Source organism: Notothenia rossii, assembly GCF_949606895.1.
Source record: "Notothenia rossii genome assembly, chromosome: 4".
In the NCBI taxonomy this organism is placed as follows: Eukaryota; Metazoa; Chordata; class Actinopteri; order Perciformes; family Nototheniidae; genus Notothenia; species Notothenia rossii.
The window spans coordinates 67,798,054-67,820,969 of NC_136902.1; the positions used below are offsets into that span (position 1 = coordinate 67,798,054).

General features: G+C 42.2%; 1 protein-coding gene across 2 annotated transcripts in view; it reads left to right on the forward strand.

The window, feature by feature from the left end:
- Positions 1-22,916, forward strand: part of prdm10 (PR domain containing 10) — a 28,920-nt gene that overhangs the window by 3,558 nt on the left and 2,446 nt on the right. For both annotated transcript variants that reach the window (XM_079674638.1, XM_079674639.1), the window contains exons 6-20: positions 272-446; positions 882-1,123; positions 1,640-1,840; positions 9,387-9,459; positions 9,561-9,678; positions 16,311-16,425; positions 16,511-16,780; positions 17,611-17,955; positions 20,134-20,289; positions 20,381-20,560; positions 20,641-20,751; positions 21,307-21,507; positions 21,615-21,758; positions 21,849-22,019; positions 22,439-22,576. In XM_079674638.1, the coding sequence (XP_079530764.1) occupies positions 272-446; positions 882-1,123; positions 1,640-1,840; positions 9,387-9,459; positions 9,561-9,678; positions 16,311-16,425; positions 16,511-16,780; positions 17,611-17,955; positions 20,134-20,289; positions 20,381-20,560; positions 20,641-20,751; positions 21,307-21,507; positions 21,615-21,758; positions 21,849-22,019; positions 22,439-22,576 (2,640 nt within the window). The remainder of the gene's footprint in view (positions 1-271; positions 447-881; positions 1,124-1,639; positions 1,841-9,386; positions 9,460-9,560; positions 9,679-16,310; positions 16,426-16,510; positions 16,781-17,610; positions 17,956-20,133; positions 20,290-20,380; positions 20,561-20,640; positions 20,752-21,306; positions 21,508-21,614; positions 21,759-21,848; positions 22,020-22,438; positions 22,577-22,916) is intronic.

Sequence of the window (22,916 nt, forward strand, 5' to 3'; positions counted from 1 at the left end):
ATCAGATATATGACACACACAAATAATCTATCCTAAATATCACAGGTTATTATTTTGAAATGCTGATTAGTCCCTCAGAAGTTTCTTTTTTTTAATTGCTTCTCAACTTAACAACCACAAATTATTTTCTACATGCACGGAATATCATAAGTAAATAATTTTCCTTTTATATACATTATACACTATCACATTGTTACATGGACTTGCCATTGTTTCTCACATAACAATAAACAGAGCAATCTTACACTTCTCAATTCTCCAACCCAAACAGGAGCAGCTGTCTGTGGCCAATTCGCTTCCCTCCATGACCGACATGGCGGACCCCCCCTCCAGCCCTCTCGGGGCCGAAGACTCCACAGAGGACTCAGATGAAGAGGAGGATGACGAGTCTGACATGGATGACTGGGAACCTCGTCAGCCTCAGTCCTTCAACCCTCACAGCCTCTGTGAGTGACCTCCACTCTCACACCGTCTGTCAGCAGTCACCATGTAGAGCCCACAGCAGAGGGTCTTTTTCTGCGTATTGACAGCATGAAATAATGATCAACAAATACATTCAGATCGCTGACTTGGCCATGACCTACTACTAGTAGTTTTTTGGTGGCATTTTAAAAAAACACAAACCAAAAAACAACTCGATGAGATGTAATTTAGAAAATACAAGAAAACAAAAATGCTCCACAAAATTGTATTTCTTGATATGCAATTTAATCTGATGTGTTATAATCTTCCCTGAAGTCACTTCCTGTGGCAGTGGACACTTTTTTACTAGAGCAACACAAAGCAGGGCAAACAAATGAACAATTATATCCCTTTTTTAAATACGTATTCATCTGTTGCTGTGCTGATTTGTGTCTTATTGTTCCCTTTTTTTCTCTCAGGGTGTGACGAGTGTAATAACGCCAACCCCTCTGTGTGTGGGAAGCACGGGCCCCTGCACCCCATCCCTAACCGGCCCGTGATGTCCAAGGCCCGGGCCAGCCTGCCTCTGGTCCTCTACATCGACCGCTTCCTGGGTGGCGTGTTCTCCAAGAGACGCATCCCAAAGCGCACCCAGTTTGGCCCTGTGGAGGCGCCCCTGCTTCCTCAGAGCGAGCTGCAGGAACACTACCTTCATCTGAAAGTATGTCAGCACCATTTCTGTTTGACGGTTATTGAGCTCCCTTTACTTGTGGAGGTTTTATTTGAGCATTTAGCTGCATTTAGCTCTATGAGTTCTTGTCTCACTTCTAATTTTTGTGTTGTTTGTAGGGATGTTTCAGTCAACTAAAAAGTAATGATATGATGTGATCGTTAAGTATTTGGAAATAAGTCATTTAGCATTAAACGTACTTATCAACTCAATAAATCTCAGTCTTCTATCACCAAAACTTCAATAAGTCGACTAATCAATTAACAGTTGGCAACCTTAGTTGTTTGAATAAAGTCTTCACAAAGAGCTATAACCAAAGAGAGCAATACTTATAATTATACTATCCTTACAATAAAACAAAAAAGGAAATATATTTTTGCAATAAGAAGGTTTTATAGGAAAGTGTTGGGTAGGTAAGAAATGTGGCGAAAACAAATTCCGCTCACATTTAATCATGTATAAGCATGTTCAGAATCTGATCTCTGATATTCTTTCTGTTTTGCTTAGCTGTGCTCGCTGGACGCAGAGAAGGATGGAGAGAAGTTAGATGACCTGTGGTTGGACCTGTCTGATGAGGACACCTGTAACTGGATGATGTTTGTGAGACCGGCTCAGAACCACCTGGAGCAGAACCTGGTGGCCTACCAGTACGGCTCGGAGATATTCTACACGTCCATCAAGAACATCCAACCCAAGCAAGAGCTCAAGGTCAGCCCGTGGTTTGTGTGTTGTGTCACATGTGTAGTGCACTCATTTTCCTCCTTACTTTGACACTGTGTGCACAAAGTAATACAACTATGGTTCAACACTTTTATGCTATCTGTCCAGAACCAAATATCAGACAGGCTAAGTTAGTGACTAGCTGGGGAGGAAATCCAATTCAGTCAAACTTGCTTGTAAGTTATTTTTCTCAGGAGGTTGTGGAGACTAGCCAGAGTTTAAACAAGAGTAATTCAGTCAGAGTAAATAAACAATACAAAAAACAAGAACTTTATTTATCAGTCTTTCATAACAGCAAACATGTAAACGCCCAACCTCAACCCACAAATATTCATATTAAATAAAAAAAATTAAAACTGCGGTCGCACTTGTGCGCGCAGTGTTGAGCGGGCCCTCGCGTCCGTGCGCCTTTCGGGGAGGGCGGCCGGTCGTCCCGGCGTCAAGCAAGTCCTCGGAAATGAGCCGTTTATCATTTCTCTAATTTCGCGTCCCAGACTCCCAGGTCCTCCGGCAGCAACCCGGAAACGGATGTCGGCGCGCAGTCTGGAAGGAAAACAAATTTCTCTAAAGGCTCGTTGAGGATCGATTATCGAAGAGGCTGTCTGGAGGAGCCGTGACCGAGGATACACTGATTTAGAGGAGAGAGGAGTGTCTCTATAGGAGCTATAACCGAGGGTACACTGAAGTATTCTCCGGAGACGATTTCAGCCAACAGTGATGTTTTAAAAGAGGCGTGACGCATGGCTGGATGTCAACGAAGCACAGCTCTGCAAACTGTTTCCGTTGTGATTATAAGTTATTCAAGATGATCAAATGTGCATCAGACTTTCTGCCCTTTACCGTTTGTTTGTTTACTCACTAATCACATCTCCCCTGGATGTTAGGTTATGCTTTCATTGTGAGGCGATGTTTACAGTGAGAACAGCTGCTAAGGTCAGTGCAGAAAGCAGAACAGTGTGTATAATATATTTCGCTCAATAATATATGTAACAGGCCTACATTTCACACTTTATTTGTAGCTTTAAGAGATATCTACAAATAAACAGTAGATATTTTTCATGAAACCATATAGTGCTTCACATAATAAAATATACAAGGGCTGAATCCTGATATTTAGTTATGCTTTAGGGTGGGTGTGTGTGTGTGTGTGTGTGTGTGTGTGTGTGTGTGTGTGTGTGTGTGTGTGTGTGTGTGTGTGTGTGTGTGTGTGTGTGTGTGTGTGTGTGTGTGTGTGTGTGTGTGTGTGTGTGTGTGTGTGTGTGTGTGTGTGTGTGTGTGTGTGTGTGTGTGTGTGTGTGTGTGTGTGTGTGTGTGTGTGTGTGTGTGTGTGTGTGTGTGTGTGTGTGTGTGTGTGTGTGTGTGTGTGTGTGTGGTCTCAGTAGCTTAAGGTAGTATGTGACATAAATGGTACATTCTCTATTAGCTTACGAGCTCCATGTTCAAGCGATCAAATATTCCTTCGCAACGTAGCATCACATTGGATATGCGCTTAAGCTGCCCAAGATTGGAATTTTTCCGATCATTCCCCTAGGAGGAGTTCGCAAGAATGTGCTTAAAATGCATGAAAAAAGCACATTTTTCAAAATGGCCAGCTTTCCGGGGGGCGGGGCTAATGAAAAGCAATTTGAAATATGTGTGCAATCATAATAGCAATGTGTATACAGCGTTTCGTGAATATCGGAAAAACTATATGCGAGCAGTTTGGAGCAATTTGCGCCATGTAAATCGTCAAAAATGGTGTATTCGCTGTTACCTTACGACCTCCACGATTGAGTTATCAAAAATGTTCTTCTCAATTTAGCATCATATTGGATAGGTGCTGAACTTGTGTTGGAATGGAATTTTTCCGATCATTCCCCTAGGACAGGGGTCTGCAACCTTTTTGACCAAAAGAGCTATTTTGCTGCATTTTAAAGAGAATAATTAGCGATACAGGGAGAGAAGCGGAGAGGAGAGTGAACAGGCGTGAACAGGCGTGTTAGCAGCAGACAAGGAGAGACAAATAATTACACCTGGCGCTCTCCAAGAAGAGGAAAGTGGAGAGTGAGAACAGAGCTTTTAACCCTGAGTGGACAAACTCATTCATGTTCATCCTGCCCACTGGGAGCACAGAACCAGTGTCATTTGTTCAGAGACTGTGGTGCTCATTAAAAGTGCCAAAACGCCACTCTGAGACAAAACACAAAGTGTTTGACCAAACATTCCCTCTCAAGTCAGAACTGAGGTCACAAAAAATAAATATCGTTCCAGCGCAGGCTAACCAATGAGCACCTGCATGTGTGTATGAGAATGGCCCTGACACCATTTCAGCCCAGATCTAAACTCCTGGCAGGACAAGCTCCAGCTCAATTCTCACACTGAATTTTAAAAAAAAGTGAGTGAGGGACTGCAATATAAGAGGGAAAGAAAGAGAAACTTTAAAACTGTCCAATTGTTATGATGTGTAAAGAGTGAGATGGGTACCGAGAACCGGTACTAAGTCATTACCGGTACCTGATTGGACGGTATCGGTATACCGTTAAGCCGCTGGACAAACGTTGCTGCTATCGATATATCTGTTACGTCTACTTCCTTAGTTTAACTTTAAACCATTCTGGTTGGTTGGGAACCCTCATCCCGTGTGATGTATCCGGTTTGAGACCCCTCTGATTGACAGAGCGAAGCGATCCAAGGTCTGGGTGCACTTTTAAAAAATGTATTGGCGATAGTGCAAGATGCAATCTATGTACTCAATTAGTTGCTTGTAAAGGGGGTGACACAAGCAACTTAATGAAGCATTTGCAACCGAGACACTCATTGAATCTAAAACGGTGCAGCGATACTGCTAGTGCTATAGAGAGCCGCAGTGACGCGTCCTTAAACCCGGAAGTAAACTTCTTCCGGTTCCTTCGTCTAAAACGCAATGCAATTTCTCCATAGGATTTTGGAAAATAGCTCGATATAAGGTCTGTGGTTGACACATATTTAAGAGATGGATCACGTTTTGTTCAGCCGGATAATATCCACATGTCAACCCTACTTTTATAATTTTTGAATAATAAATCTAGTTGGCAGAAGCAAAATGCTAACGTTATGCTATAAACGAACTACAAGCCAGTACAGCAGCAGGGTCGCACGACTTCAACGTCACGCCAACTTAAGATCGTTTCAACTGACTTGCACTGAAACTGCACTTTGAAAACTTTAAATATATTAACATTTTAAACTGTAAACCCTGGTTATCTAGGCCCGTTTTGTTTAATGTATACAACGTTTATCTAGGCCCTTTTTGTTTTATGTATACATGTCACACTGTGGGAAACGATATTTCTGGATGTATAACACATGTAGAATTTTTGATAATAAAGCTGAATTTGACTTTCGCGTGCTTGCATATTTTAACAAAGCTTTTCATTTTAGCCACACTGAATTTAACTAGAAGTCATGGCTGTGTCAATTACCAGTCTGATATCGTTTTACAAAGATGACAAGAAGAGTGTAGATAGGAGAGAACCACTACAAGTCAGGACACGTTACAGTGCAGCCTAGATGAAGGTGTGCTCACCGGTGTTGTCAGGGCTAGCATGAGGGACAAGGTTTATAGTGTCGGTGAGTAGTGATAGCAAGAGTACCGTTAACCTTTTAAGACCGAGTTAATTTATTCACATTAATTCCCATCAACAAATCAATTTTATGTGTCACACGAAATCTTTATTAGGCAAGGCAAGTTTATTTATATAGCACTTTTCAACACAAGGCAATTCAAAGTGCTTTACAAAAAATGAAAGACATTAAGAAAATGGCATTTAAAATCAGTCATTAAAAAGAAAAGCTAATAAAATAAACATTGAAAGAAAAAATACATGGATAAAAGTTACAGTGCAGTCTAAGATATTAATAGTTCAATTAAGAGCAGCGACAAAAAGAAAAGTCTTCAGCCTGGATTTAAAAGTAGTAAGTTGCAGCGGACCTGCAGGTTTCTGGGAGTTTGTTCCAGATATTTGGAGCATAATAACTGTACGCTGCTTTACCATGTTTAGTTCTGACTCTGGGGACAGAAAGCTGACCAGTCCCTGAAGACCTGAGAGATCTGGATGGTTCATCATTTAGCAGGAGGTCAGAAATGCATTTTGGTCCTAAACCATTCAAAGCTTTATAAACAGCAGCAGTATTTTGAAATCTATTCTTTGACACACAGGAAGCCAGTGTAAAGACTTCAGAACATGAGTGATGTGATCCACTTTCTTAGTGTTAGTGAGGACTCGAGCAGCGGTGTTCTGAATCAGCTGCAGCTTTCTAATAGATTTTTTAGTGAGACCTGTGAAGACACCATTGCAGTAGTCCAGTCTACTGAAGATAAAAGCATGGACACGTTTTTCCAAATCCTGCTGTGACTTTAGTCTTTTAATCCTAGATATGTTCTTTAGGTGATAGTAAGCTGATTTAGTAACTGTTTTAATGTGACTTTTGAAACCAATAACTAATTTAACCCGCTGACAAGAGAGCCTACCTCCGAAGATCGTGACTGGCTGAGGGACAGACTCGGGGGCAGGTTTTCAGGAATTTCTTGGCTTCTCTCCCCCGAGCCAGAAGAGGAACACTACAGCTTGGAAACACTTACTGTTCCTGAAATTATCAAATCTGTTGGGCATCAGGGACCTGAGGAAATTGTGGCAAGCATGGCATTGTCTGAAGAGCAACAGAGGGCAATTCAGGTGGCTACCACTGGTCAGCGAACCAGCCCAAACTGGCATTTGTTCAGGAAAGGAAGGTTGACTGCCAGCAACTTTGGAGCTGTCCTGAGGTCAAAGCGTGTGACTGCTTCCTTTATTGCCAGGGTGCTAGGGCAACAACAGGCCCTTGATGATGTTTTGTCTGTACAGTGGGGGACTATGAATGAATGTGAGGGCGTCAGGGCATTCACCACTGCAACTCAGATGCAGGTCCATGAGTCAGATTTGTGGCTCTCCCAATCAGGAATGTTGGGGGCATCTCCAGATGGTCTGGTAGGGTCTTCCGCTGTGCTTGAGGTAAAGTGTCCCTACGGAGCCAGGGAAATGACAATTAGTGAAGCATTGCAAATCAAGGGCTTCTGTGTCAGTAAGGAAGGAGAAACATTCAGCCTGCGTGAGGAACAACCTTACTGGCACCAAGTGCAAGGTCAGCTTCACCTCACTGCAAGAAAGAAGAAGAAATAATAAAATTGTGAATTGTTTTTAATTTACATTTACTCGCCTTTGCAATGTTGTGGTTGTTAGAGTGTTAGGTTTTCTGTCAGCTCGTCTGTTGGGAAGATATAAAATATAGTTTCATGGAAGTCACACTGTCACATATACTGTAAGAGCATTAAGACATACAGTACATAGGCTAAAACAAAACATCTAAAGATATAACCTTGCACTTTGATAAGTCTCGTGAACATTTTCACTATTTTGACATTTTTATAGATGAAAATTGAACTAAAGAAATAAATGGTAGATTAATCCATATTGAAAATAGGTGTCAGCTGCTACACTAATTATAATAGTTATATTTCTTAATTAATTAAGATAAGATATTACTGTATTGATCCCAATTTGGGAAATGTTTGTGTTGCAGCAGCATAACAAGAAAAACAAAATATAAGTTATTATATATAAAAAAGTATGTGAGGGATGGAATATTAAATTGAATATAAATGTAAAATGTACATGTGATTTTACGTCCAAGAGAAGCTATGGAGCAGAGAGTTCTCTGCCAGCCAGAGGTGATTTGTTATTAGTTCAATATGTCAAACTGATTTCCCTGTCTATAATCTTTAGTTACATGGTGAAACGTTATGCTGCTTGTACTAATAAGACTTATCATATAAGCCACACAGGTTTTAATAGGATGTATTCATTATCTTTACTTGTGTTGCGGTCTTTTCAGCAGCGCCATCTCTATAACGGCGATACAGTCACTACCCATTATTTACATTTCACCGTGACATGGACAAAAATGTAACGTCAGCTTACCTCATGGCACGAATCCAGAATCTCCTTTGGAAAACATTGGCCGGGAAACGATAGAACAAGCACGTTTCATGCGAAGACCTGTGGCTGCAACCCGGAGCAAAGCAACAAACCATTGCGTAGCTAACTAGTAGCGCTAGCTTTAGCTAACGTTAGCCAACGAAACGAACTGCCGAGTAAAATTGGAAAACACTGGTAATTAATTATTCTATAATTTGTAAAACTACGGTGTTAAAAACGACAATTTCAAAAATACAGATTCTAATGGTCAGATATAGATATACAGATACTAAAGATAGGCAGGTACTTGCTTTTAAGCAGAACACAGGGGGAAACAAACTTAGCGGGAGTGTTTACGTGTTCGGCGTAATGACGTACAACGGCCTCGACAATTTCTGTAGTCCTATTCAGCCATTCGGTAACAACCATCGTTTTTCAGACACGTAAACTCTTCAAAAATCCCCAGTGGGGTCACTGCTGATGTATTTAATGTCGTAGAACAAAACGTCAATTACCTCTTAAATTTGTGTCAACCACAGACCTTATTTCGAGCTATTTTCCAAAACCCTATGGAAAAAATGCATTGCTTTTTGAGGAAGGAACCGGAAGTGCCAAAAATGCTAACTTACTTCCGGGTTTTACGACGCGTCACTGCGGTTCTCTATTAGTGCTAGCGGGCTTCAGCCGCGCCGTGTGTAAATGTGACCTGAGCGAAGGCTCGCAGGCAGGTTAGCTGCTGCGCACGGGTAATATGTTTTGTTTACCTGGGTGCAGTCTTGCAGGCACATCGCCTTGTCTTTTTTTAGTTTATTAACACCAAATTATTGAAAAGTATCTATAAGAGTATCGAAAAATACCGATACCGATAAGCAGTACCGGTACCGGTACCGGTATCGATAAAATCCTAACGATACCCATCCCTAGACCGATATTGTTCTATAATCGTCTGAAACTGTTAAGTCATGATGTGAAACGGTTAACAAAGAAAAAGAGAAACTCAAGCTGCTGCTACACTTTATTTTATTTATCTAAAATTAAGCACTTTTAGGATGCACACATTTTCAAAAGCAATTTTATTTATTTGCTCTATTTTATTTTTAAATGCAGCCCGAGAGGAACATTACACATATCCACAGTATTTACTGTATATCTGTATAGTTCAATGTTAATTGACAATAAATATTGTTGTTTTTAAATTGTACTTTCTTTATTTGATTGGCAGTCAGTTGTTGATTACATGCAGACGTTGATAAAGCTACAGCTACTTCAATATATATCACGCTAATTCATAAAGCAAGTCAGACATTTTGATGTTCCGGACCTTTGCATGGGGAGATTTTCTCTAACTGGACCTCGTTGAATTTTAGTTGAATACCCCTGCCCTACATGCTGCTGTGAGAAAATAATTTATCAAACTAGGACCAATAAAAGTATATCTAATCTAACATAACATAATGATGATGATAATAACAAACAGATAAAATATTGAGAAGATGCCAATATTTTCTGTTTTCTAAATAGGCAACTGTTATTTGTTTTTTTAATAATACTTCCCTCTGCAGGTGTGGTATGCGGCGTCATATGCAGAGTTTGTCAATCAGAAGATCCACAATGTTACAGAAGAAGAGAGAAAAGGTGAGTCCCTGCACATTCTACTTTATATGAACTCGGATCAACACAAACTAGTACAACACTGTCAGGGTTGTTGCTGTTCTCACTGTCTGCTGTTCCGTCAGTGCTGAGGGAGCAGGAGAAGAACTGGCCCTGTTACGAGTGCAACCGGCGCTTTGTGAGCTCTGAACAGCTGCAGCAGCACCTCGACATGCACGACGACAAGTCAAACTCTGTGACCAGGTAAACACTTGTTTTATATCTCCTTCTTTTATACATTCTCTTTAATTTCTATGGAGATCAAATCTATTTTATTTTACTTTATTTATATAGTGCTTTTCATATAAAAAGGTAACTCAAAGTGCTTCACAAACCAAACACACACTGTAAACAATTTTCAAATAAGAACAGTAATATCTTTCCCTTACTAGGTGATAACCAGAGGTGTTAGAAGTATTCAGATCTTGTACTTAAGTAAAAGTAGAAGTACCAGAGTGTAGGAGTACAAGTAAAAGTCCTGCAATCAAAAATGTTACTCAAATAAAAGTACAAGCACAAGTGTTAGCATCAAATGATACTAAAAGTACCAAAAGTAAAAGTAGTCATTGTGCAGATTGGTCCATTTCAGAATAATAGATATTGTAATTCCCTCAGTACAGACGACAGCAACGAGTTTTTAATTTACTGGCAGGATTTATTTGGTTCATCCAGACCGTGAAAACTGTAATCAAAAAACATAATACACAAATACAATAATCACTAGTCAAAATAATAACAAAACATACAGTAATATCCCAACATTGTCCTGGTAATGTCGTCACTTTCAATTAGGCTACTGTATACACAATACACTTTGGTTACATATAATTCAACAAAACACAAAGACCAATCTAACTAAGCCCAACATGTGTTAGCCCTTAGCTGTATAAAAACAATTTAATACAAACAAGAACAGAAAACACACACAAAAAACGTCAGCAAAATATACCTTAGTAGCTGCATTGCATGAGGAAAATTGTGTAGCTTGGTATTACTCTGTACGATTGTTTATCTTGATGCTAAGAGCTATTTTGCAGATGCATCAGCACTGAAAAACATGTACTAAATCAGCGGACTTTTCGGATGAGTGTTACGCTAAAGTATGTCCTGACGGAAACAGGCGATATAAAAACAAAGGTTCCGCCTTAGAGAACTTTGGTTCCTACCAAAATAAATAACTCAGAAATACTGCGCTGACTGACACAGAGGCAGTTACACTCCCACCAAAACATATCACATGTATATGATTTTCTTCAACTATTGAGAGACAACATACTGCGTAGAAAAGATAAACAAAAAACTAAACTTCAGTCCTTGGCTTCCCAGAGAACGATCACCATGACTGCACCTGTAGTGAGACAGATAGAGAGAGAGAGGGGAGGAAAAGAAAGAGAGAGGCCGGAGTCTTCAGTCTGCTTCCATCAGCGTCACCGTCTTATGGATGGGCCTTTCCAGGTGGACAGGTTTGGAGATACGCTTTCCTTTCTCATCAAGGGTTGAGTCGCTGATGAGCAACTTGAGTCTTCGCACCTTCCCATCCTTTCCTGGGTACACTTCGATAACCTTTGCCATCCTCCACTGGTTAAGTCGTGTAGTATCATCTTGCAGGAGTACAACATCGCCGACCTTTGCATTCCTGCGATCTTTGGTCCACTTCTGTCTCTGTTGGAGGCTCAGGAGGTACTCCTTCTTCCATCTTGTCCAGAAGTGGTTGGATAAGAATTGAACTCGACGCCATCTCTTGCGTAGGTATAGATCTTCCTTGACGAACTTCCCAGGAGGTGGAGCGAGTATCGTGGACTTCATGGTCAAAATGTGGTTTGGTGTCAGGGGCTCTGAACTGGATGAATCAGAAGCCACGCACCACTGCACACCGAGTGCTCTTTCCATGTGCAGTTCACCCAGTGCCATGTCCTTGTCTTTGGCAGCTGCAGCACATTCTTCTTTTGGGATTGTGTCTAGGACCTTCTTGCTGTTAGAGATAAACTTATGCAGCCGGAGTTTGCCTGTGCTGCAAAGCTCTCTTGCTTCTTTCACCAGTTGGATCGCTTGGTCTTCAGATGCTACACTTGACAATCCATCATCAACGTAGAAGTTCCGTTGAATGAACTTTATGGTGTCGTCACTAAAGTTTCCTTGTCCTTCAGCAGCGACATGCTTCAGCCCATAGTTGGCACAGCCAGGTGACGATGCTGCACCAAACAAGTGGATCTTCATCCGATAGATGGAAGGTTGGCTTTCGAGATCTCCATTGTCCCACCAAAGGAACCGCAGGTAATCTTGGTCTTCTGCCTTAACATGGAACTGGTGAAACATGCGTTCGATGTCACACATGATTGCCACAGGACCTCTTCGGAAGCGATACAGAACTCCCACCAAGGTGTTTGTCAACTCAGGACCCGTCAGGAGGTGGTCGTTCAAGGACGTTCCTTGGTACTTGGCGGAGCAATCGAAGACAACGCGTATCTTCCCAGGCTTTTGTGGATGATACACCCCATGATGCGGAATGTACCAAGCTGGAGCTTTGTGGATGTCTTCCTCCGGGACCTTTTCTGCATCTCCGCGTCTTATGGTCTCATCCATGAAGGTCTTGTAGTCTTTGTAGTACTGGTCGTTTCTTCTCAGCTTTCTTTCTAGGCACCTGAGACGATGGATAGCACAGATCTTATTATCAGGTAAGTTAGGTCTTTCTTTCTTGAATGGCAGCGGCATTTCGTAATGACCGTCGCTCTTTAACTTGATGCTCTTTTCCATTTTTGACAGGAACCTTAGATCTTCTTGAGAGATGGGGCTGGTCTCCGACGCTCTTTCAACGAAGTCAGACTCCAGCATCTTGATGACATCTGCAGGTAAGAGAACTTCTTTGATCTGTGTCCTACAGACATAGTGCACTTCCTTTGTGAGGTCTGAAGAGGACGGTAGACCTGGCATCACTTGCTTCACCATGACTTGGTGACTTATTCCAATTGCATCTCCATAGTTGAGACACGGGTTGCCATATCCCACTACACTCCAGCCCAAGTCTGTCTTCTGTGCAAACGGCTGGTGTTCCTCACCAGGCACCACTTGTCTTGGAACGAGGGCTTGGGCACAGTTGTAGCCAATTAACAGGCCGACATCACAGCTTTGCTGAGGAGCGATCTCATCTGCAATGTGTTCAAGATGAGGCCATGCTTTCGCCGTATCTGGTGTGGGAATATGGTCTCTGTTTGCAGGGATAAACTCTCTTGAGTAAGTCACTGGAAGAGTGATTATCTTGTCTGAATAAAAACCTCTAACTTGTAGACCAGCTAGCTTCCGACAGGACACGATTGTGTTTCTTGAAGCCAACGTGGAGAGGTTTAGCTGAACTGGTTCACTCTTAGCATTGAGAGCCTTCGCTGTCTCGTCAAGGATAAAGGTTGTGTCACTTTGTGTATCAAGGAGTGCGTACACCAGAACTTCACGACTTGGCACACTTGTAGATGACACCCACACTGGAATTATTGTGGAGGTATGAGTGTCTCCAACATTCTGGATGACTCTAAGTGCCGTCGCCTCACGTGATGGTCTCTCTGACTGGTCTTGTGACTGTTCATTCTTCCTTTCTTTGTACTCTTCTTTGTCTTTGTCACTGTACCTTGCTCTGTCAGATCTTGTAGACATCCTTTCTTCCTTGGTGCGATCATCATGAAGACAAGTTGGGTGTCTTCTCTCACAGGTGTCGCAGCTGTCTCTTTCTCTACAATCTTTAGATCGGTGGCCAAAATTGAGACAGCCAAAACACAATTTATTTTCTTGAACAAACTTGATTCGCTCCAAGATTGTCCCTTGCATAAACTTGTAACACCTTTGTAGACTGTGTCCTGCCTTCTCACAGAAGACACAGCTTGTGACGACGGCTTTCTCATCTGAGGTGGTTGCTAACACCTTTGCTCCAGGACCTCCGCTCTTTACACTCTTGTCTGGAATCCTTTCACTTGGCTTAAGAGCATGAAGAGATGTTATTGGGCTGCAAGCGATTTTAGCTTCACGTGTGAGAAACTTGACAAACTGGCTGAAGCTCGGGAACATGTGAGTGTCTTCTTCTGCTTTTATGAGTTTCCTATTCCACCTTGAAGTCAACCAGTCTGGGAGTTTAGAGAGAATTTTCTGGTTCTCGTTGCAATCATTAAGTATTTCAAGACCTCTGATCTGAGACATGGCTGCCTCACAGCAGCGCAGGAAGTCGGCGAGTTCTTGAAGTTCCATACTGCCTTTGGAGCTTATCTTGGGCCACGCGTCGAGCTTCTCTCTGAAGGCCTTGGCGATGAGGAATGGATTGCTGTATCGCTCTTCTAGGATGTCCCATGCTGCATAATACGCTGGCTCTGTGCCAAGTAAAAAGTAGCTCTCTATGGCCCTTTTAGCAGATCCACCCACATACTTGCGTAGATAATATATCTTCTCTTCAGCTGGTATGTTCTTCCTGTCAACGAGCGTCTGAAAGGACACTTTCCAGTCGTTGAATCGGAGTGGGTCACCACTGAACACTGTAGGTTCAGGTAGAGGAATGCGACTCGCACTGATGGCTTCTGCGAGCGCTTTGACGAGAGCTGTTGTGCCATCTTCATATTTGTTTTCTTGCCTTGCTTGTGCTCCAGCTGGTGGTGTAAAATGGTGCCGCAGCGGGCTAGTTTGAGGCTTGACTTCTTCTTCTTTCTTCACAGAGACACGATGGAGAAGATCATTTATAGTTTGAGGCTTGACTTCCTCTTCTTTCTTCACAGAGCCACGATGGAGAAGATAATTTATTTCTTCATCTGAGCCGTCGCCCTTAGTTGCCGGACATGAATGTATACTCTGGTCATATACTTGCTGTCGTGCCTCGGCAGCCTTTAGCTTCTTAATAGTCTCCAATCGATCTAGTTCTCTGCGCTTGGCTTCTAGCACTCTTTGTCTCTCTGCATTTTCAGCCTCTTGTTTGGCTTTTAGCTGAGCGGCTTCAACTTCCAGTCTCTGAAGCTCTTTAATATAATGCTCTTGCTCCAGCTGTACTTCTAAGGTGGCTTTGTTGGCAGCAACCTCAGCAGCTGCACTATTCCTGCTTGCAGAGGAGCACTTAGTGTGGCGAGAGCTAATGCCTGTCCTTCCTGAGGCTACAGACATTACCTCTTCAATGACTCGATGTTCTTCATGTCTTTGACTTGTAGTATGCCTATGGGCTGTAGCTTCCTCCCTTGCATCTATAAGGTCCATTGCATCCTTAACCATCTTCTTTGTTACTGTTTCACAGGTGTCAATTTTGCGACGTGTGTTAAGGTCAGGAACCTCAAGGCATTTCCAATCGTCATAAACGTCATTTAGACTCCTAGAGGTATTGCGTACTTTAGTAATTTGTCCATCTAGCAGGTCGTCTGAGCACTTTCCACTCAGCGCTTGGTTAGCTTCTTTAGTGGCATCCTTCCACTTCTCATAGCACACACTGAACCGATGTGCAACCTTTATTACTTGCTCATCATGCTGTTCTTGACCCTTTTCCGTCATTCTGCGGACTCTTTGGCCTAATGGTGGCTCTTCTGAGGAAGCGGGGTTGTCCACTATGATGCCTTCAGTCGCTTGTGGCTGCACGGTTGAGCTGTGCTCGTGCACACACTCTGTCTTGTCAGGTGCGTGTGACTCCATGTCTGGGAAATGTACATCTGCAATTGTGTGCTCTTCGCCATTTCGGGACATCTTACTTGCCTTACTGTTGTCATTCACTGCTCTTTGGTGCTGTCTTCGTGAGCAGTTAAGTTTTCACTGTAATTCCCTCAGTACAGACGACAGCAACAAGTTTTTAATTTACTGGCAGGATTTATTTGGTTCATCCAGACCGTGAAAACTGTAATCAAAAAACATAATACACAAATACAATAATCACTAGTCAAAATAATAACAAAACATACAGTAATATCCCAACATTGTCCTGGTAATGTCGTCACTTTCAATTAGGCTACTGTATACACAATACACTTTGGTTACATATAATTCAACAAAACACAAAGACCAATCTAACTAAGCCCAACATGTGTTAGCCCTTAGCTGTATAAAAACAATTTAATACAAACAAGAACAGAAAACACACACAAAAAACGTCAGCAAAATATACCTTAGTAGCTGCATTGCATGAGGAAAATTGTGTAGCTTGGTATTACTCTGTACGATTGTTTATCTTGATGCTAAGAGCTATTTTGCAGATGCATCAGCACTGAAAAACATGTACTAAATCAGCGGACTTTTCGGATGAGTGTTACGCTAAAGTATGTCCTGACGGAAACAGGCGATATAAAAACAAAGGTTCCGCCTTAGAGAACTTTGGTTCCTACCAAAATAAATAACTCAGAAATACTGCGCTGACTGACACAGAGGCAGTTACAGATATGATATGTTTTATAATCATTAATCATTAAAGTGTTCTCAAAGCTGGTAAAGGTGCAGCTAGTTTGAATGACTTTGTATACTGCAGGGTAGCTTGTGGATTTACTCCAGGTGGAACTAAAGTCTGATTTAACACTTGATTATATTTCACATCATTCATCCATATCTGTAAAGTAACTAAAGGTACTAAATACATGTAGTCGAGTAAAAATAGAAGATATTGGGGTAGAAGTAAAAAGTAGCAAAAAATGTAAATACTCAATTTAAAGTACTAGTACCTCAAAGTTGTTCTTAAGTACAGTACTTGAGTAAATGGGCTTAGTTACTTTACTTCACTGATCTTAACACATTTGTGATTAAAAAGAACACTTAATACCACATAAAAAATGAAAATAAACAAAATAAGAATAAATGACAATGAAATAAATGACCCGCTAACGGATTCTTTCCTCTGTTAGATCCAGAGGCCGGGGTCGAGGAAGAGGCAGGAGGAGATTTGGGACAGGAAGAAGGCCGGGACGCCCGCCTAAATTCATACGTTTGGATCCACCAGTAGACGGCGACAAGACAACAGTAAGGGACACATTAATCCACAGCATGTTGATTAATGGGTTAGTCGATTGCCTCTGAGAAATTTGCTATCCACATTTTGAATCAGGAGATTCTGGAATTAACGGAGAAGCCTCTGGAGGAGCAAGTGGACGGAGCGCAGAACGGGCTGAAGGTGGTGGAGATGGAGTCTGAGGCGGAGGCTGGGACTGAGGCAGAGGGCCAGATGACACCTGCTGTGGGGGGGGCGGTCCCAGAGGCCAGCAGCCCCCCCAGCGGCACCGACCTGCCAGCTCAACTGAAGGAAGACCCGGCGCAGAGCAGCCAATCAGACACCCACCTCACTTCTCAGGACATGCGCCGTGCCAAGAAGATACGGGTAAGACTGCTGCATTCACTGAAATGCAATAAAGCTATTTTATTAGCCACAATTTGCTTTACAACAGTTTGTCTCTCTTCCTCAATGTTTGCTTCACCTCCAAGATGGATGTGCAGGTATGTAGCAGCTGGAGGACGGCACCGAGACATTCACTTCAATGATTCCCATTGTCATTTTAGATGATGTTAAAGGTCTCCTATTATGCAAAATCCACTTTTTCATGTCTTTTATACATAAACATGTGTCCCCTCTGCGTAAAGAGATTCTGAAAGTTTCAGGAAAAAAGATCCGCTCACTTTTTGTCCTGCTCCATTAATATAAAAACCTGTCTGAAAATGAGCTGATCAGATGTTGGCCTCTTTGTGATGTCATAATGTTTATTTGGGTTGTGCTACCTTTAGCCAATAACCAACCAAGCTAACACCACCCCCACCTTATCACCTGAATCTCCTCCTAGAGCACCTTTGTGTTTTTTTTAACCAAATATCTCTCAGAGGGGCGTGGCCAGCAACAGTTCATTAGCATTTAAAGCTACAGACACAGAATCAGCACTTTTGAAACAGGGCTAAAACAGAGGGGTTTATGGGATGCTACAATGATCTGTTCGGTATTTTGAACCAAAGACATGCCAGAGACATGTTTTGTATATAACTGAGACCTGTAATATATTGATGAAAAACAGTATCATAGGGGACCTTTAATGCTTTTGTGACATTTGGGGATATTACCCTTTGCAAACCCCATTGACTCCATCAGCCTCTTCCCACCTCAGTGTCTGTAAACAATGTTGCTGTGGTCTGATAGTAGTTATTCTCTCTCTTCCCTCCCAGAATGCAGCGCTGCAGCACCTTTTCATCAGGAAGAGTTTCCGTCCCTTTAAATGCACACACTGTGGCAAGGCCTTCCGGGACAAAGACAAGCTGGACCAGCACCTGCGGGTCCACGGCCGGGACGCCTTCGCCTTCTCCTGCCACTATTGCAACAAGAGCTTCATCAGCGACTCGGCGCTGGACGACCACATGCTGCTGCACACGGAACAGCGCTCCTACTCCTGTCTCTTGTGTCCCGAAATCTTTGATAGGCTGGAAATGCTCAAAGAGCACGTGAAAGAGCACGCAGTAAACGGCTGCTTCACCTGTCCGTCCTGCAAGAAAACCTTCCCCGACTTCATCCAGGTTAGTCATCATAACTATTTGTATAGCCAGGGGTGCACATAACTTTTTTTGTGAGTTACTCAGATGAGTACCAGGAGACAGCGTTTGGTACTCACCCCATACGAAGCATGGTCCTCCTCAGTGTCTCCTTCACTGTCCTCTATTTACACTTATTGCATGCTAGATGATGAAGATGCACCTCCCTGTCTCTTTTTAAGCCTCCGATTTGCTTTCTCCAAAACTTCTTGCCAAAACTGTGAAGTCCTAGCATTTCCTGAGGCCAAGTGGAAGGATCAAATACTAAGAAATGATCACATGACTTGAAGTCATATCTGATTTCAGATGTGGGAGGTTACTAAGTACACTTCTTCAAGTACTCTACTTAAGTACAATTTTGAGATATTTGTACTTTACTTGACTTTGATCTAATTTAACCAGCTTTGAGAACACTTTAATGATCAATCATTACAACACATATCATATATATTATTCTGAAATCGACCAATCTGCACATTGACTACTTTTACTTTTGGTACTTTGGGAACTATATTTTGATGATAATACTTTTCTAATTTTACTTGAGTAACATTTTGAATGCAGGACTTCTATTGTAACAGAGTAACACTCTACTTTTACTCAAGTACAATATCTGAGTACTTCTTACACCTCTGTCTGATTTAAAACTCTTCCATAACACCCTGAGTAAGTTTGCAACTGTGTGTTTTACTCCACTTTGTTGGAAATAAAATTGCAGCAGCTTGACCACAGAGCGTGAACGTTGTGATCAGCTGATTTTGCGCAGTTCTCCAGTGTGTGCGCGGGGCACAGAATGTGCACAGAGGAGTCTCCCACTGCAGCCAGTTGGCTGAGTTTTGGCACAATTCTGTTGTTCATACCGACGTTAACCCTTTCTGTCACACGGCGACCAACTCTGTAGTCCGGTGATCTAAGCCTCTGCCTCCTGTAAGCTTCACAGGTCCGTCGGTTATGTCCTGCGCGGCTCGGCCAGCACCCAGTTCAGTCAGCCACAGAAAGTCCGAAGATTTTTTGCAGGGAGCGAAACGGCAACGTAGCTGCTTAATGTCTTTGTTTTTTTTTAACATGTCTCGTAGTTTACTCCATTGACTGTTGACAAGAAACTCGTGTAGACGAAATATGTGTTTTGTTTAGATGTTTTGAGGTACGCAAAGGCGCGTAGTGACACAAGTGACGTTACGCAATTCAGATTTTTGCCGCGCATGCGTACCTGCGTACCAGTTATGTGCACCCCTGTGTATAGCACTCTAATAAACAAGGTTACAAAGTACCAAATACCAAAAAAAGACCTGGAGCACTTTGATTTTTAAATGTGTTTGGGTTTGAGAATGTCCTTTTTAACATGGTGTAGTTCATATTATTTGATCAATGTTTAATGAAAAACGCACGATAAACATGTAATCTATGTGTTTAGTGACTTCTTATAGGAAGTGTTTGGTGAGGAGGAATGATGAAGATTTTTTTGAACTAGTATCATTATAGCGGCAGCAGGAAACAAACGCTGAGAGGCTGAGGCCGGGCCTGTTTGATATTTTGTGACACGCTACAAAAGAGTACTTGCTGAGATCCAAAACTGTGTTGAAAAATAATGTGGTTTAATGAAATCTGGGATGATCAACTTATTTTCCTTGGACGTGTCCATTGTTATATTAATCAAAGCAATCATTAAACTTGCGGTCAACAAAAGGTACAACGACCCTGTGTCACCCTCTCTTCCACACACACCTCACGCAGGTGAACAGGATTATAATGAGTGCCGCCCATATCCATGTGACCAAAGCTAACCAATCAATAGTGATCATAAAACAATTATCTATATTAAAAGGAAACGCATTACTATACACATCATGGCTCCTACAATCATTATCCAACCTCAAGATTCTGGTATTGTGACAACCTTAATTAACAATGGTAAGAACTAAACGAGTCATTGCCAGAGAGGCAAAAACCAAAGAAAAACTGTTAGCCTGACCCAAAAAAACATTTGAAATGTGTCAATGCAGTGTGCAAAGAGGCATAAAAAAATACTTTATCCTATAATTATCTTTAAAAAAAAAAGATTTCATAATCAACAGGTACAATTGATTTATTACTGCTTGTTATAAATGTTTCTTGCGCGGATTTAGCCAAAAAGTGAATAGACACACTTTGTCTTCCTTCTAGGTGAAGAAGCATATCCGCTGCTTCCACTCAGATCGGGTCTTTCAGTGTCAAGACTGTGAGAAGATCTTCTGCCGGCCGGACAAGCTGCGCTTGCACATGTTACGCCACTCTGACCGCAAGGACTTCCTGTGCTCAACATGCGGCAAACAGTTCAAGGTGAGCATTGGAAGAGGACAGTTTTTGGTGTTAGTTCATATATATATATTTGTGAGCTGTTATGTGACAATGATTTTCCTGTGACATCCAGAGGAAAGATAAGCTGCGTGAGCACATGCATCGCATGCACAACCCCGACAGAGAGGCCAAGAAGTCGGACCGCATCCATCGCTCCAAAACCCTGAAGCTCAAGGTCCCCACCACCGACTTCGAGAGCTTCATGTTCAAATGCAGAGTGTGCATGATGGGATTCAGACGCAGAGGAATGCTGGTGAGCAACAACTCACAGAGAAATGTATTTTTTTAAAGATTATATTCCATTATTCTTACTCACTTTTGTTCTGGTTACAGGTCAATCATTTGTCCAAGCGTCACCCAGAGATGCGTATTGATGACGTACCGGAGCTCACACTGCCAATTATCAAGCCCAACAGGGACTACTTCTGCCAGTACTGTGACAAGGTTTGTTTCCCCCATCCAGTTGTGTGACTTTAGGAGAAGATGTCTTTTTGGTTTATTACAGGGCTTACTTGATTACTCGATTCCGACCGCTGTTAAGGTCAACGGACCGTTGGTTAGACTATTTTCAGTCATATCAATCAGCAGTAAGAAGTCAGGCCGATTTAGCGTCAGCTGTGAACAGCAAACATACATTTTTTTCATCAGAAAACGCCAAGGAATACTTTTTGAATATTAATTTTTATATATGTGGTGAGCACAACATTTTGGAAGAGAAAGATGTTAAAAGACAGACTATGGATGTATGATAATTCGACAGGAAGTAAACACTAACAGGAACATGTATGGGCTGTATGGACGTGAACATAAATGATCAGTCAGTGATGCTTGGCTCTGGAATCCTGATAACCATGTTGGTGTTTTTTTCATTAAAGGGGCCCTATCGTGTTGACTTTCATATTCAAATGTGTATTTTGTCCCTCTACTGTGACATATTTCAATTTAGTGTCAAAATCTGAACCATAACTTTCGGTATGATAACACATTGATCTCCTGCAGGTGTATAAGAGTGCCAGTAAGAGGAAAGCACACATCCTGAAGAACCACCCCGGGGCAGAGCTGCCTCCCAGCATCCGGAAGCTTCGTCCCGCCGCTCCTGGAGAGCCGGACCCCATGCTGAGCACACACACACAGCTGACCGGCACCATCGCCACGGCACCGGTGTGTTGCCCACACTGTGCCAAACAGTACAGCAGCAAGGTCAGTGTGAAGATCCTTCAGAGGTCTTATTACTTTAATACGGAGATTGACTTTATCCTGTGTCCTGAACCGTACCATCTAATATATCGTGTGTGCACATTTCTCAGACTAAGATGGTTCAGCACATCAGGAAGAAGCATCCAGAGTTCGCCCAAATCGCCAACTCTATCCAGGCTCCTCTCACTACAGCTGTCATCAGCAGCACTCCTGCAGTCATCAGTGCGGACGGAACCACAGCAGAGGCCGTAGTGGTAAGAAGAAGTTAACGACGAAAGAAAGAAGAAAGTGTCACCTAATATACACCAGATGTCATAACGGTACGATACTTATTTTCTCCACAGACCACAGATTTGCTGACCCAGGCCATGACGGAGCTCTCTCAGACTCTGACCACAGACTACCGCACAGCGCAGGGAGACTACCAGAGGATCCAGTACATCCCAGTGTCTCAGGCGGGGGGGAACCTGTCGCAGCCGCAACACATCCAGCTACAGGTGGTGCAGGTGGCTCCGGTAAGATCCAGGATCAGTTTTCGGATTGAGATCTGTTTTTGTAACTTATTTTTTTCCCTGTAAATCTGACTGGGCTACTCAAAGAAACCTACAATCACAGTTATAAACCTTGACGTCTGGGAGTTGCCTGGTATAAACACAACTTGAGATGCTCAAAATAGACATATAATATAATCCAATTGTTCTTCAGGTTTTATTGGTGTATATATATATAATCATTTAAAATAACCACCAGCTGCTTTTAAAAATAAAGATAATGACATCTTTGTTACATATACGTTTCAGCAGGTAAAGTACCCTCTACTTCATGCCGTATTCTAAACATTTAGTGTTCAGATGAAATAATGAATGTAGCTTCTTGCGTGGTGTATTGAGATGAATAAACCGTAACAAATAGATATTTCTCTCTTGTTTCACAGGCTTCCTCCCCACATTCCCAGCACCCGACAGTGGATGTGAGCCAGCTGCACGACCCTCACGGCTACAGCCAGCACGCCATCCAGGTTCAACACATCCAGGTCAACGAGCCCTCAGGCGCTGGACAAGGGGCCGGACAGGTAAATATTAATACTACTCGAGTAAAGTTGATGAGTCATTTATACAAAGGTATGTCCCATGGAACAGTTCACCCCAAAAATATTAATAAAAACAAAGATTTTTCTACTTACGTGTAGTGATATTGATCAATTTACACTGTTTTGAAGTTTAAGAAGTATCGACTATATAGAGCTCTATCGGATATACATATGGAACACATTTTTTTGGTGGAAAATGTGTTACTCAAGATAATCCACAGACTATGTTATGATATTTTTGTCAAGTAGGAACTATTTTCTTTAGAACGTATCACTGTGCAGAAGGAAGTGTGCACTAGACCGTTTTTTTTTTGAGAACCAC